The sequence below is a fragment of the Giraffa tippelskirchi genome, chromosome 11 (genome assembly GCF_054371585.1).
Source record: "Giraffa tippelskirchi isolate mGirTip1 chromosome 11, T2T-mGirTip1v1.2.pri, whole genome shotgun sequence".
NCBI lineage: Eukaryota > Metazoa > Chordata > Mammalia > Artiodactyla > Giraffidae > Giraffa > Giraffa tippelskirchi.
This window is the reverse complement of record NC_137285.1, coordinates 56,053,961-56,071,134: the sequence shown is the minus strand read 5'-3', so window position 1 is coordinate 56,071,134 and position 17,174 is coordinate 56,053,961. Positions and strand designations below refer to the sequence as shown.

The 17,174-nt window shown below is 36.3% G+C and overlaps 1 protein-coding gene across 4 annotated transcripts in view; it reads left to right on the top strand.

Annotated features, from left to right (window-relative positions):
• The window catches only part of SLC10A7 (solute carrier family 10 member 7), a 310,137-nt gene that overhangs the window by 111,826 nt on the left and 181,137 nt on the right, over nt 1-17,174 (top strand). For 3 of the 4 annotated variants that reach the window (XM_081544287.1, XM_081544284.1, XM_081544286.1), the window contains exon 5: nt 4,910-4,948. The exons of the other annotated variant lie outside the window; for it this stretch is intronic. In XM_081544287.1, coding sequence (XP_081400413.1) covers nt 4,910-4,948 — 39 coding nt within the window. The remainder of the gene's footprint in view (nt 1-4,909; nt 4,949-17,174) is intronic. 4 annotated transcript variants of the gene reach the window in all.

The following is a 17,174-nucleotide window of genomic DNA, read 5'->3' as shown; positions in this document are numbered from 1 at the left end:
AGCGCCCAGGCTTTCTCCAGCTGCAGCTAGCGGAGGCTACTCTTGATTGCAGTGTGTGGGCTTCTCGTTGCTTTGGCTTTTCTCGTTGTAAAGCACAGGCACCAGATGCGTGGGCTTCAGTAGTTGCAGCACTCAGATTTAGTATTTTCCATCTGCAGCTCTAGGGTGGGCTTCAATAGTTGCAGCTCCTGGGCCCTAGAGCCCTTGGGCTTCAGTAGTTGTGGATCATGGGCTTAGTTGCTCTAAGGCATGTGGAATCTTCCTGGGCCAGGAATCAAACCCATGTCCCATGCATTGGCAGGCACAATCCTATCCACTGAGCCACCAGGGAAATTCCCTCCTTTTTAAATTTACCTTTTTATTTTAAATAATTCCAAGTACATTCTGAAGAAATTAATTTGTTATTAAACTTGCTCAATTTTCCAAAATAATTTAATAAAGACATGCAATAGTATATATTAAACATTAGTGAAATACTACATAGCAAGTAAATATGATACTAAAAACAATATATTATCTAAAAATGTGTAATATAAAGGAAGTCAATCTACTCAGTATTAAAAAACCACCTAAAAAAAAACCCACCTCAATTCAAGCTTTTTTATTTAGCATTGGTCAAATTATCCATCAAACATGATTACATCAAGGTATGTACTTGGCACATGGGGTTGCTGAGTTAACACTGAAAATGTTACTGTTCAGGGCATCTAGTTGACATAAAAATTATTTATTCATTCTTTGATTCAGTAATATTTATTGGATTTACTACAAGTCAGATGCTGTTCTAGGCAGTGATGAGACAATCTTATACATATTAGGCAAAATTCTTCTTGTAATGAAACATTCTAGAGGGGGAATGAGTAATTAAGTTGATTCTAGCAAATGAGATAATAAATGAAATCCTCTGTTTAAAAATAGACAGACCCTCTCCAGTATGGCTTCCAGAAAACTCATATCCTAAGAGAGTCTAGTCACATATCCTGGAGTGTCTTCCTTTCAGAACAAATTGTCTTTGGTGGCTCATGTTTCATCTTAGGACATGAAATTTGTATGTAGCCATGTTTGTTTTACTATAAAAATAAAAGCGCATTTTTGGTTTATTTTCAAAACCAAGTATTTACATGCTGCAGGTACATGTGGAAGATGCTCTCTGTTCATCCTGTGGCTTCTCGTACACCCAGCACGGTGATGTGTGTTCTAGAGAGTTCTCAGCCTCCAGTTTGTCAGGCAGCAGAGATATCACTATTGTGCAAACCAGAGATTGAAATCTTATTTAAAAATAAAACATGTATTACATTTTTTTAACACAAAGAGATTTAAAATGCAAACAATAAATGGCTCAGCATCTTCTTGCTCAGAAATAGAAATTTAAAATGTTAAAAAGAAAAAAAAGAGGAAGGGGACAGAACAAAATGAAAAAAATGACCCCCACCCAATTCCCCTCCAATTTAACCATCGTTAAGAAGGGGTTTTTTTGTGATCCCTTTAGAAAAAAGTGTTTTTTATTCTTATCTGTGTATATATGTGTGTGTATGTGTGTGTATCTATACATTTACACAATAGGAATGTGATATGATTACAATTAGGGATTCCCTGGTGGCTGAGATGGTAGAGTCTGCCTGCAATGCGGGAGACCAGAGTTCGATCCCTGGATTGGGAAGATTCCCTGGAGAAGGAAATGGCAACCCACTCCAGTATTCTTGTCTGGAAAATTCCATGGTTGGAGGAGCCTGGTGGGCTATAGTCCATGGGGATCGCAAAGAGTCCGGACACGACTGAGCGACTTCACCTCATGATTACAATAAGAAATACGTAATATATATTCCTGGCACAGAGCTCCTAAAATGCTTGGATTTCTGAAGTGAAGAGAGTTGGAAAGGTGTCTTTTGTTATGCTAATTAGGAGAGTTCTGGAAAGCCCCTAGTTAACCTGAGACTGGGGCTGGTTGCCAGAGGATCAGAGAGTAGAAGGTTGGACCTCTTGGGGTGGGGAGTGGGGCTGGAGTTCAGTCATTAAACTCGCCAGTCGATTCAGTCACCAATGAATTGGTTCATTGGACTATTTGGTTCAGTCACCAAGGCCAACATTTAAATCAATCATGCTCTGTAATGGAGTTTCCATAGAAAACTAAAGGATGGGTTCTGAGAGCTTCTGAGTTGGTGAGCACTGGACGTGATGAGAGAGGAGTGTGATCAGAGGGCATGGCAGCTCCACTCCCTTTCCCCACACCTTGCCCTCTGGCAGTTCCTGAGTTATGGTCTTTAATAATATAAAATAATTATGTAATATAATATAAAGCAGTAATGTAGTGAGTCAGTTGGTTTTCCTGAGTTCTGTGAGCTGCTCTAGCAAATTAATCAAACTAGACTGGACTGGTCATGGGAAGCTCTGATTTAAAACCAGTTGGTCAGAAGCACAGGTGACAACCTAGACTTTTGATTGACATCTGAAATGGCGAAAGTCTTGTGGTCCTGAATCCTTAACCTGGAGAATCTGATACTATTTCCGGGTAGATTGTGTCAGAACTGAGTTGCATTGTAGGATGTTGTGGCAGCAAGCATGGGGACACTCAGGCCACCTAGAAATGTGGATGTATGTGTGTTGGAGGAGGTGACTGGAACCTTCTTGGAATGACAATGCCTAAGCTGAGTCAATAAGATAAATGGGAGTTCCCTGGGTTGAGGAAGGCAGAAAGGCATTCCAGGCCAAAGAGCAAAGAGGTAAGAAACAGCATGAGTGCAGGGAATCACAAGTGGTTTGGTGCTATCAGAATATAAATTTTGAAGCATAAATGAAATGGATGGAGACAGGTTCATGGAGGGCTTTGCACTTCATGCTGAGGAATTGGGAATTCCCCTTTAAGTCAAGGGATATGCATGTCTTTATATATCAATTAAAAACTCTCTATTTACCCGGAACCTTAGTCAGCGGTTTCACCAATGGTTATCAGAGCCCACTGCATGGTGAATGATTTCAAATTCTTCATGACTGTCAGGAAAACAGCTAAGAAGAAGATGGCCTGCAGCATCTTTGGATACCTAAGATATCTCATCACTGTCATCACCATCATTTTATAAAATGTAGGAATATAGTCAATCCACATAAAATATATTGCTTGGGTTTGGGTTAAAAGAACAGGATGGAGTGGTAGTATGGCAACTTGATCTGATGAGTCATAGTTGATACTTATTTTACTTTGACTTCTGAGTCTTTTTCCTTCTGATGTTCATTGTGTTTTTTGTAATGCTGGAGAAAAACCATTAGTGATCCTAGTATAAGATTGGCAAAAGGCACTGAAAAGAAAAAATTTGAAAGAAGAGGAATCCAAATGGGAATACCTCATTCATTTACTAAAAATAGAAATTGGTTCTAAGCATAAGATAGAGTCTAGAAATAAACATTGTGGGAAAGGTGCATTTTTATAGAAAGGAAGGCAGAGTTCCCTATTGATTGCCCCACAACTCATTTGTTTATTCACTTTTACTTATTTTTCTCCACACATAAAACTTTTTCCTGAATCATCCATAGTGGGATTACAGGAAGCTGCGTTAAATAGTTTACCTTTGTCATCTGTGATGTTTTATTTAGCCGAATCTTTTTTTTCCTCTGCTCCCTGTACAACACAGAAGACCATATGCCATTGTCCCTGCCAGGGAGCAGAGGTTTCCCTGGTCTGTAGCTGTGCCTGTGTTGATGCCACAGAGGAGCAGTGGTCCAGTGCCATCTTTTATTGATAAGGCCAGCAAAGGAGAAATCTAATGAAATTATCAAAGCTTTGAATTAATTATGAACTTGAATAGGAGAGCTAAGCTCTCTGGAGCCAAGGATCTCATTACCCATGCACTCTCATTGCATTCTCTTCTGGAGCAGAAGGCATTTTCAGCTGCATCTCTTAGCTTGGCTTTGGACCTTATTCAAAGTTGGCTAAACTGACATCCTCTTCTTACTACAATGTGGCTGCTAATGTCCGTGATGATTAATTTAATTTAATTCTGCTCTGGATCTACAGGAGATGTCAATGGGCTTTCTCTAACCCTCCTTCTGCCTTTTATTATTTTTTCTGTTTCTCCTTTTCTCCCCCATCAAATTGGATATTATACGAGTTTTTTTCTTTTTGGAGTCACATGAGAAGCTTTCAGAATTCAGGTATAGCTTCATGGAATATAGTGATTGATTTAAAGCTAAGAACTTTAGTGTATCTACTATGTATTCCTGGGATATTTAGGTAAGCACAAAGTCAAATATTTCTTCTTCAAATTTTGAACACCAAATGGAAGTTTTCCTTGCCTGTTTCTACTTTAGAATTAATGGTGTAGCAATAACTTCCATGGGCTTAACAACGGTTCACATTTCTAATGTGTGTTGTATGAGAACTACAGATCTCACTTTGTGAGTGTAGCTCTTAAGACTTATGCTTTCTCATGAAGAGTAGTTCATGTTTGTTTGCTTTACAGTTCTGGTATTCCTTTTCCCAATAATTTGAATTTTCTTTCTTTTCTTCCTCCCTTTCTTTCCTTTGGCTTCTTTTTTTTTTCTTTCTTTCTTTTTTTGGGTGAATAAATCAACCTGTGATTGTTTTAAGTCTCAGATAGCAAAATCAGTAACAACAAGGCTTTGATTTGATATTGGTGATGGTTCTTTCGTACTATCATATAGGTTCAAAGCAGCTCACAGCAAGCCTTTTTTGCTTGCTTTTGAGACCCATTATTTATGAATTCCTAAGCTGCAGTTCATCTATCTTAGTAAATGACAGGCCGTTGGCAATTATTGTAAGCAGTGACTAACTTTGCTTAACAGAGTCAGTGTTTTAAGGTTTTGAATATTGAGGGAATGGGAGAATGATAGTTTTTGCTTTTCCTTTTCCTGTTTACTTTCAGTGAGTTTTTTCCCCCATTTATTTTCTCTTTAGGCAGCTGCAATATTTAATTCAGCCTTTGGAAGTTTTTTGGTAAGTAAACATGATTTAATTTGTCTTTTATAACTTTTGTTGTGATGTTTGTGTGAAAGATTTAGTGAAAATTGGACATTATTTTTTTTTATTATTTGGTTAAATATAAATGTTCTTGAATCCTGTCATGTATCATTCTCCACACTGTAAAGAAAATTAGTTAATAAATAAAAGTCATGTTCTCTTACAATATAATTTGGAGGCTTGGGTTTAATATTCCATTTAATGGATTCAAGGAATCAATTAAAACACTATGTGTCTCCTTATAGAGGTTATGTCAATATATTGATCATTTAATGAGGTCTTTTAGATTATTATTATTTTGTATCAGTGGGACTGAGGATTTTGAAAAGGAAACATGACCCAGCTGGTCAGAAGGGGAATGCTAATTTACTTGTGGACGTGTCATTTATTCTGTGCATTTCACTGTCAAAGAAGCTACTGTCTTAGATACTTCTGAGAAATCTATGTGAAAATTTGAAATGAGGAAATAACTAATGAGTAATTTGCAAGAAAATACAGTATTTTTGACATGTGAACTATAAATTGTATATAAAAAGATTAAAATAATTCATTTTCATAAGTAGAACTATTGTAATTAAAAGGACAATCCTATTTTAGCATTTTTTAATCATTATCTCTGAAACAGATGATATAACAAAGACTTGGTTTGTGTTATGAAAGACTGAGAAAGCAACTGAGTTTTCTGTCAGTTGAGGGTTTTATTTATACCCTCCCTAAAACTTTGCTCAAAATTCATGAAAACAGATTAGAATATTGTATTTTTAGATATATAGCTCATTAATAGGTATGTGGTGCAGTGATTTACAAAAAAATGAGAATGAAATCAGTGAGGTATATAAACTGATTCATGAGGCTAGGCAAAATATCAATTACCTCTGTTTAAAATGTTCTTTATGTCACTTGTTATTTTATGTTTTTAGGTGTAGTTGAAGCTTTAAAACAATTGTTACATGGTGGTAATTCTGTATAGTGCTGTATAACTTGTAATGTTCCAGTGTTACAGAGCTTTTAGTTATGGACCTTCTGCGAAATATAGGCTTAGATTCTTTTTTTTTTTCCTTTTTTTTAAAAATTTTCTATTTTTTAACTTTACAATATTGTATTTGTTTTGCCATACATTGACATGAATCCACCATTGGTGTACATGTGTTCCCCTTCCAGAATCCCCCTTCCACCTCCCTCCCCAGTATGTTATTCTCCATCGTGTATACTTATTATTGGGTTTTAGAAGACAGATAATGAAGTCTACTTAATGAAAATGATCTCTGAAGCCACTTATTTTAGACTCAGTAATATTTTGTGATCATTATTTCACGTATCCAAGTATTATTTTCTGAATGTTGTCACAATTGATAACATACTGTCTGTAAGATATGTCCTGGTTGGAAGCCAGTTTTTTAATATGGTTGGGTTCATATATATCCACTATCAAAACATGTTTTCTTAAGCTGGATCTCTTACTCTTTAAAATGCCTAGTGTAAGTGAGAAAATAACTTTGAGGCAATTGTCTGAGTAACTAAAGCAAAATACAGTCCCTCAGCTGGAGGACAAGCTCACTAAGTACAGTTTGAGCTGTGCATTGACTGTATGAACAATAAATATATCATGATATTTGTTCTACCAGGCCGAATTCTTTCACAAATTCCAATGAAGTCAAACTTGTTCTAGGGATTCTTTTGGATTTCTGTTATGCTCTTTCATTTTTAAAAAGTCATGCATTCTCACTCCTTAGTCTTTTGCTCTTTTTCATCTCTTCACCTTTTTACATTAATGAGTCAATCATAAGTATTTATTGATCTCTTACACACGGAGGTAGTTTTCAGATAGCTGTAGAGTTGCAAAAAAAATACGACATCGTCCCACTCTTCTATGGAGGTACCACAGAAGAAAAAATACAAAAAGCTAAGAAATCAAACAAAAGATGTTACTAGATGATATATGATTGTCAGATATGAACTCTGGGTTGAGAGGTTGGACAGAAATAATTTTGCTGTTGGACCTTGGAATGTGATAGGACTTAGCTAGTAAAGAAGAAAGAAGAGGAAAAGGTGTGAGCAGTGGCAGAGAGGCAGAAGTGATTCCATTTTTTTCCTTCCCTTCCTTTTTCTTTCCCAAAGCTGAAAATTACCAGAAAGGTTGAGAATAAAAGTTAGGAATGGAGATGTTTTGTTCCAGTGTTATAAGAGAAATAATTCTATTTTCACTTTTTTTTTCTCCTCTATAGTTACAACAAACCTTATGAACTATATGCAAGTTTGAACTAAATCAGTTAGAACTTGAAACAGTTAGTTAGATTCAGCTTATTTACCTGAAAAAAAAGATAATAGTGACTTTGACAAGATAAAAGGTTGTTTCTCTATTATGTAAAATTTGGAAGGAGGCTGTCCAAGTGCGGTATGGGAACTTCATGGTCAGAAAGACCTTTCTCCTCCAGGATCCATAGCCTCATGGTCCAAGACAGCTGCTGGAGCTCCAGCCTGGATAGCAAGGGCTTTACCTTGGGAAAGCACGAAAGAGCTCTCCCCAAACCTAAGTCTGCTTTCTTTAAACAGCGTTCCTGGAATTCTAACACCATACTTGTAGTAATATCTTATTGTAGAACTTAGTCTTACGGTCCTACCTAGCCACTGGAGAGGTTGGGACATGTGGCAATTTGCTAAGGGCTATAAATTGGGTTTCTGTAACTAAGAAAAAGAATGTACAAGAGACATTCTTTCTGCAAAAGAGCAGTGTACAACAATTGTCAAGTGTTTCAGTTAAGAGATTAAGCTCTGTTGAGTAATATGAGATAGCTTCAGGGAGAAGTTGGTGCTTGAGTTGGGCTTGGAAAAATGACTTATTTCAGAGGAAGAAAATTCCAAACTATAACCTTCATGTTTTATTTTGTTACTCCTAAAGGGTGGTATTTGCTAGAGTGTTTTTTAGAATATTTTCTTACATATGAAAAACATCCGTCTATGCTTAAAAGTTAGGATTATGGATAGTAGCATGGATTCTTGAGTCAGACGGTCTGGATTTTAAATCCTTCCTTGACTGAATACTATACTAACCACAAAACCTTCCCTATATATAAAATGAGGTAATGATAAACTGTACAGTTGAGGTTAGGATTAAATGGGATAATCTATATAAAATGCTTGAACCATGCAGTAGAAATAACTGGTCTAGGTTTTGTCCAAGTTCTAGCGTGGATTGTTGGTGCATGACCATGGACATTTATAAAATTAAGAAACAGGTTATCTGTGACCAAGCCCTATAATTCTGAGATACTGATTCAGTGATTATTCTCTGGTTTTGACTGTTTCTTTTGTATTTGCAACATAGAGTCTGAGAAGGCTATTTCCTTCAGATTACATTAAAACTTTGAATGAAAGGCTTTTATAAGATGAATTACTGAAGAAGAACTCTTTGGGCATCCTTGTTGATTTTCAGGTATCATGTGTACATGCTGATGCTCGTCTTGTCTGACTCTTTGCTACCCTTTAGACTGTAGCCCGCGAGCCTTCTCTTTCCATGGGATTTTCCAGGCAAGAATACTGGACAGGGCAGCCATTCCCTTCTCTAGGGGATTTTCCTGACCCAGGGATTGAACTAGCATCTCCTGTGTCTCCTGCATTGCAGGCCGATTCTTTACTTACTGAGCCATCAGGGAAGCCCTTCAGACAGCTAGATATACCAAATAAACTACTATACATATTTATCGTAGCTAGTCTAATAATGTCCCAGGTCTAATTAAAACACTGTTTTTAAAGAACTAATTGTTACAGAAAACTTTGTTTTTAAAATGTAGCTAGGCTGGTAATAACTAGTGATAGATGAATTCAATTTACATAAATTTCAGACCAAGAGAATATTTTAAAATTGTGCCACAGAGGATTGCTCTAAGTTGAGAAGTTAATGTTATTATCTACTCCTCTCATTTAAATTGTTTGGTTTACAGTAATTGTGGAGCATAATAAGTATATTGAGATTTCCCTCTTGATGAGACTTTAATAAAATTTGATAGTTAACCACCCTGAATAATGAAAATGTTATGAAATTTTATATGTATATATGTAAATATATTTCTTTGTCAAGCCATATATTTCAAGTCCAACCATTTCATATATTACTTCCTCATCAAAAAAGGATTTAAAAAAAACAGATTTAGATACTGGCAACTTTTTGAAAAATTCCAGTTAAAGAATCATTTCTTTAAAAGATTCAGCTGTGTTGAAAAAAAAGATCACATGATTTGTTAAACCGTTAGCATTTTTGGTTTGGAGGCTACTTTCAGTGTTTCCATGTCTTCAAGAATTAGAAGTTAAAGTTTAAAAGGAAAAAGTAGAAGTGTTTCTTTTTAGATCCCTCAGTCTATTTTATTCTTTTTGGTAGCTCCTAATCTTATAAAGGGAAACCCTGCTGCTGCTGCTGCTGCTGCTGCTAAGTCGCTTCAGTTGTGTCCGACTCTGTGTGACCCCATGGACAGCAGCCCACCAGGCTCCTCCATCCATGGGATTCTCTAGGCAAGAATACTGGAGTGGGTTGCCATTTCCTTCTCCAAAGGGAAACCCTAGTGAGTAACAAAGTCAATATGCCAAATTGAGTTTCTAACAAGTATGTTATACAACATTATAGCAATTCATGGCAACATGAATGTAAGGAGTTCTGAAATAGCAGCAAAGAGTCCTAAGCAAAATTAAGTCACTTTTGTGAATTAATAACACCTAGACTAATAAAGATCTTTAAGAATCACTATGTACTTTCTAAATCTCATTTAAAATATCAGGAAATAGGTTTCTTTTATGTAATTCTCCTTTGAAATAGCTGCTGCTGTAACCAGCAGAAGTTATTCTAAGACGAATAATTGTATTTCTTTTTATGCTAGACCATGGGTTAAAAGAAACTGCTTACCTTGAGCTAAGGAACTAACCAGCACATATTCTTCTTCCCTTACCCAACTGTTCTGTCTTCCCTCTTTGCCTTGGTTAATTGGCTATGACTGCCCATCCTTATAGAAAAATTTAAGAATTAACTGATACTATTATTATAGTTGCCTAAAGAAAAAAAGTCTCAAACATAAATGCCATGTTTTAATAACATGGAATATGTGTTTGTCACCTTTATTTTTCCTTTCTTGTACAAAAATGTGCTCAGCCACACACCAAATGATTAGAGAGGAAGCACATTAACTTTGTTACTCATTGATTGTTGTGCAACACTGGTTTTTAAAAATCAGATCAAGAACCTCAAATATTAATGAAGAAGGTTAAGAGTGGTACCATACAAGACTTAATTGTTAACTTGGCTTTCCTTTCACCTAAATCTAGGATGTCGATTTTTAACTTAGTTTACGTTTATGGAATACTCATTTTGTGCAATACTGAAAACTATGGCTGATTTTTTTCCTTAATTGTTATTTATAAAATCTTAAGCAACCCGAGTCATTCAGTTGAGATCTTAGTTTCCCCGCAAAACTTCATGACTTGTTTAAAATGCATGATACCGAATAATGCAAGCAACTGAATTTTTGAGCAATATTCAGTACTACGTTCAGTTCAGTTCAGTTTAGTGACTCAGTTATGTCCAACCCTTTTCGACCCCATGGACTGCAGCACGCCAGGCTTCCCTGTCCATCACCAGCTCCCAGAGCTTGCTCAAACTCATGTCCATTGAGTCGGTGATGCCATCCAGCCATCTCATCCTCTGTTGTCCCCTTCTCCTCCTACCCACAATCCTTCCCAGCATCAGGGTCTTTTCCAGTGAGTCAACTCTTTGCATGAGGTGGCCAAAGTATTGGAGTTTCAGCTTCAGCATCAGTCCTTCCTCCAACGAACGCCCAGGACTGATCTCCTTTAGGATGGACTGGTTGGATCTTCTTGCAGTCCAAGAAGCATCTCAAGATGCTATTTCAAGTTTATCATTTTATTCCTAAGGACTTGATAAAACCCATCCTGGGCTTTAAATAACTTTAAATAACCCATCCTGGGCTTTAAAATAACTTATGAACTGTATTTAGACAATTGGTTTCTACCTTTATAAAACAAAATCCATCATCATGCTATGCGTTTCATTTGTTTACCTCCTTGAGTAAATGGACACAATGAAGCTGGATTGCTGAGACTAGACTACTTTCTCTTTAAAAAAGTACCATTGGTTCAATTAGCAGTATGGCACAAAATAGGAAAATAATGTATAAAATTAACCCATATATACTCAGAGTCAATTAGATTCAAGGCACTTTTCTAGATACTGAAGCAAATAAAACATAAATATGTGAAAAGTAAGTAACAATAAAATAAGACAAGAAGGAAGACATGAATTGCTTTCAAGACAATGTTTTCCAAGTTTCAGGCACCTTTATGACTTGACATGTCAACATATTATTTGTATTATCAATTAAATAAAACTGACTTTTAAAATTTAAATTCATTTTAAAGCAAAAGTCTACATCAGCTCAGCAAATAAAAACTAATCTCGTTGTGAACAGAAGGTAGCTGAAATTAAATGGAATGGAAAACAGCTATTAGAAATTTGTACTCCACTGCCTACACAAGACTATGAGTCCAACGGCCCGTTCTGCTTTTGATAAGAAGTAAAATTAGCATCGGTACCTAACCAAGAACTATCTCTTCCAGCCATCTGAAGGACTGAAAAAGACTTTTTATAAAGAAACTTTTATCACTAATTCTCTGTGAATTGTTTAAGTTATCTCGCTTTGACTTCCACTTTGAGCTACACTTTTCTAAGACCGTGGAAGCACTGCTCTCTAGGGTCATTTCTCAATCATTTCAGCAAAGAGGTGACTTAAAACCATTTGAGGAGGTCAGATGAGGAAATGAGCAGAATCGGGGACTCTGGCAACGTGACCAGAAAAGCAGTATGCCTGTGTGCCAAGCATGTTTGTGGAGGTAAAAGAATTGCTTGAGTAAGGAAAACCCTGTGATAGCTGTATTTGCATTCGTTTCTCAAACAAACTTTTATGTGAAGTACAGTCATTGTAAATAAAAAATGGTCTTTGTTACTTCATAAAAATGTATAGAATCCTTACCTACTCCATTATAGCAGTATAATGCTCTATGCCATCTGACAGGACTTGTGTAGCAAGTAAATGCATTAGTCACAGTGACCATTTTTCTTGCAAATTTGTGACACAGATTTAATTATAGGAATGACCAGCAACTTACAAATCTAATTTTGGTGGAGGCTGAGGCAACTTTTTTTTTTTTCTTTTAATAATGATGGATTTTTTTTAAAGCAATGATTTCATTACTATTTAAAGAAATCTATTGGTGTAGAACTAGCCAATTGACTGAAGTTATTTTATTACCCTTTAACAAATGCCATGTACTTTCACTTTTATTTTTATTAATTATTAAAATGTCACCATTTCCAAACTGGAGAAGTATTTGCTGCTATATAGATTTAGGTAAAAGTAAATAAATATAAATTGGGTGGGGGAGAGACAGGATATTTGTAAAGGGCCCTTAAGAAACAGGATCTTAGTAGTTGGTTAAAAGCAGGACTATCTCCTTGATTTGAATTCAGCCAAACTACAGAACTGTTTGGTCTATAGCCATTAGTAGGAGATACCCACTAGCTATTAATACTAAATGATGATAATGTGGTAGATAGTTCTCATTTTTTGGATTTTGTTTCTCCAAGCTAAAAATTTACCATGATTAACTTAGTTGTTAGTTATTAAGCTAATATTTGGGGGATCTGTGGATGGTAGTACAGTGAGTCAGTTACATTTCCTGTCTTCATCAGCATTACAGATTCTTAAGGTGAGACTATCAAGTCCCAAGACAGGGCAAGGGGATGAGGTAATAATTTTCCATTCTTCATATACCTCTTTGACTCAGATCTCACTGCCTTGCCGCAACAAATCTGCGCATGGGCAAAGAAGCAGAGGACATCTGAGGATGCATAAACTGTTTAAACTAGTGGATTCTACCAACCAAAAAGAACCTTCTCTTTAACTACTGGTCTTTAGGATGACAGCAAAGTTACATATCTAGGCTCCATTGTGGACTCAGGTTGCCAAGTAAGCATTTAGCACCTTTAGAAATCAATGTGTTGTTAGAAATGGTAGACTATCATTTGGAATTAAGAAATCAAAATTTTTTTAAAGCTCAATTCACTGCATGACATTGTGTGACCTTATATCAGTTTTATTAATGCAAATTAATAAGTAGTGGACTTCCTACTGTGTGCTAGGCTCTGGACTAGGTTTTAGAACTAACTAAATTGAACTAACTAAATGCACTGTCTTGGCATCAAGAAGTGTGAAATTCCTGGATTTAAATGGCATCGTAGTGTGTTTCTCAAGGCAACCTGATTTTTAATCACCCCTAAATGATAATTTGGCCCCACGGAGGTTGAAGACCACTTATTTTAACTATAAAACTTCAAATAGAAGATTAGCATAGAAGATTAGCACTTCCAAATACTAAAGAAAACTTTTTTTTTTTTTGGCAACTACAAAAAACACTGGATTTTGTTTGGTTATCTGCCAATGTAGGTGTTTTTAAAAAGTAGCATATCAGATTCTAGATTCAGTTTTTAAGTGTATCAGAAGCTCACTTAGAAAAGTACCTTACAATATATAACTTATTCTGTGGGAACACTGTGTTAAAAATTAATTTCTTGAAAACTATTATTAAATAGTAGGCTGCTGCTGCTGCTAAGTCGCTTCAGTCGTGTCCGACTCTGTGCGACCCCATAGACAGCAGCCCACCAGGCTCCTCTGTCCCTGGGATTCTCCAGGCAAGAACACTGGAGTGGGTTGCCATTTCCTTCTCCAATGCATGAAAGTGAAAAGTGAAAGTGAAGTCGCTCAGTTGTGTCCGACTCCTCGCGACCCCATGGACTGCAGCCTACCAGGCTCCTCCGTCCATGGGATTTTCCAGGCAAGAGTACTGGAGTGGGGTGCCATTGCCTTCTCCCATAATTGTAGCATAGTTAGCGCTCAGTATCCTCACCTTCCACATCCAAAAATTCAACCAAAAGAGATAAAAAATATTCAGGAAAAAAAAAAAAAGATTCCAGGAAGTTCCAAAAAGAAAAACAAATTTACTGTATCAGCAACTATTTACATAACATTTACATTGTAACAAGGATTATATGTAATCTAGAGATGAATTGGGCTTCCCTCATAGCTCAGTTGGTAAAGAATCTGCCTGCAATGCAAGAGACCCAGGTTGTATTCCTGGGTCGGGAAAATCCCCTGGAGAAGGAAATGGCAACCCACTCCAGTATTCTTGCCTGGAGAATCCCATGGACAGAGGAGCCTGGCGGGCTACAGTCCATGGGGTCGCAAGAGTCGGACACAACTTAGCAACTAGAGAGAGAGAGAGAGATGAATTAAAGTACATTGGAGGGTATACACAGGTTACATGCAAATACTACATCATTTTATAGAAGGGACTCAAGTGTCTGTGGATTTTAGCATCCATGGGGTTTCTGGAACCAACTCCCTGCAGACACTGAGGGATGACTGATATGTTTAATATATAAAGTCACCAAATCATTTTCCAAGTGATTGTACCATTTTACTTTTCTACTAGGAATGCTTGAGGAATCTAGTTGCTTTATTTGCTGGCCAATCCTTGATACTGGCAGTACTTTTTTTTTAAAATAAATTTATTCATTTTAATTGGAGGCTAATTACTTTACAATATTGTAGTGGTTTTGCTGGCAGTACTTTTTTTTTTTGGCCTAATTATTTTTTTATTTTTTTACTTTACAATATTGTATTGGTTTTGCCATACTTTGACATGAATCCGCCATGGGTGTACATGTGTTCCCCTTTCAGAACCCCCCTCCCACCTCCCTCCCCATCCCATCCCTCTGGGTCATCCTGGTGCACCAGCCCCGAGCACCCTGTATCATGCATCAAACCTGGACTGGGGATTCATTTCACATATGATAATTTACATGCTTCAATGCCATTCTCCCATTTCATCCCACCCTCACTCTCTCCCATAGAGTCCAAAAGACTGTTCTATACATCTGTGTCTCCTTTGCTATCTCGCATACAGGGTTATCTTTACCAACTTTATAAATTCCATATATATGGTTTTGTATACTGTATTGGTGTTTTTCTTTCTGGCTTACTTCACTCTGTGTAATAGGCTCCAGTTTCATCCACCTCATTAGAACTGATTCGAATGTATTCTTTTTAATGGCTGTGTAATATTCCATTGTGTATATGTACCACAGCTTTCTTATCCATTCGTCTGTTGATGGACATCTAGGCTGCTTCCATGTCCTGGCTATTATAAACAGTGCTGCGATGAACACTGGGGTACACGTGTCTCTTTCAATTCTGGTTTCCTCAGTGTGTATGCCCAGCAGTGGGATTGCTGGGTCACACGGCAGTTCTATTTCCAGTTTTTTGAGGAATCTCCACACTGTTCTCCACAGTGGCTGTACTAGTTTGCATTCCCACCAACAGTATAAGTGGGTTCCCTTTTCTCCACACCCTCTCCAGCATTTATTGGCAGTACTTTTTATATTAGCCATTCTCATAGATGTATGGGCCTCTCTGATGGTAAAGAATCTGCCTGCAATACAGTAGACCCAGTTTCGATCCCTGGGTCAGAAAGATCCCCTGGAGAAGGGAATGACAACCCACTCCAGTATTCTTGCCTGGAGAATCCCATGGACAGAGGAGCCTGGTGGGCTACAGTCCATAGGGTCGAACAGAGTTGGACATGACTGAAGCGACTTAGCATGCACACATTACCATCTGTGTATCTTCTTGAGAGTGTCTCTTCAAATCTCTTGTCCATTTTTTTATGGTGTTGTTTTCTTACAATTGGATTGTGAATTTTTAAATATGTTTTTAGCATTAGTCATTTATCAGATATATCTTTTGCAAGTGTTTTCAGTCTATGGCTTGTCGTTTCATTTTCTTAACAGTGTCTTTCAAAGAGCAGAAGTTTTAAATTTTAATTAAATCCATTTATTTTTCTTTTATAGCTCATGGTTTTTGTGTTCTCTAAGAAATTCTTGTTTAGCTCAAAATCACAAAGTTCTTTATCTTCTAGATATTTTATAACTTTTGCTTTTTACATTTGAGATCTATGATTCATTTGAGTTAACGTTCGTATATGATGCTGTATGTGATTTGGAATTCATTATTTTGTATATGATTGTAGAAGTTTAAAGTTATAAGTTTATATCTGTCAAATGTGTCTACCTTTCTCTTTATGGATTTTTCCATAATCTTTATACTTATAAAGTCCTTTCCTAATCACAATGTCAGATAAAACTTCACATTTTTCATATTTAGTTTTGGCTTTATAGTCAAAATGCATATGTATGTTTAAAAGTAAAGCTTGTTGTTTCAAGGTTCAATAAATACAAATAACAGTTTGAATGTATTTTACCTGATTAAGATATCATTGGCTAAAGAGGTCCATTTCTGTTGTTACTGTTCCTACCGTTGTTTTTTTCCCCATGTAAGTCCATCTTTGTACTGATACTCTCATATCTACATAGTGACATATATGCTTGTCCCTGAAAATAATTAAATCAGTATTCATGACTGTTAAAAATTATTCCTCTGTCTTAGGATATTACCCATGACATTAATATAATTACCTAAGATAAAATTATTTTTTTGAAGTATAAATTGGAGATGTACATAGCAGAGTGATTGAAAATTATAGAAACCTCCTTTTGATCTCTATCAATTTAATTTGCAAATATTCAGACACATTAACAGCAAAATGTTTCTACTTGGAGGATTGTTGAGTAAGGTGAATAGCTCTCTTAGAGTTTTAAATAATAGAAGACTTTAAAGAAATAAAATGTATGATTTTAAAAAACCTTGATCAATTTGATTTTAACTTTTCAATTGAACAGGCTGTAGTCATCAGGGAAAAAGATCTCTTCATGATAAGAACATGACTCTTGGAAATTAAAGGCAAAATGTCACAGATCTCTAGACTCATGAGATGAATATTGATTCATATTATACATGTCCACTGATGGTCATACTCTGAGTTTACAGTTTATACATCTTCATTTTCAAGAATCACGTACTTGTTTACTTTTCCTGGGTAGTTTTTTCTGTGATGTTTCTAGTAAGTAAGGTAGTTAAATTAAAAATGCCCACTGTGTTTATAGTTTTACTCTAACAGGCACTTGGTGTAGTGGTCAGTATTTGTGGTTTAGTTTTTTTTACTACTCAAGCAATAATCTTACAAGTAA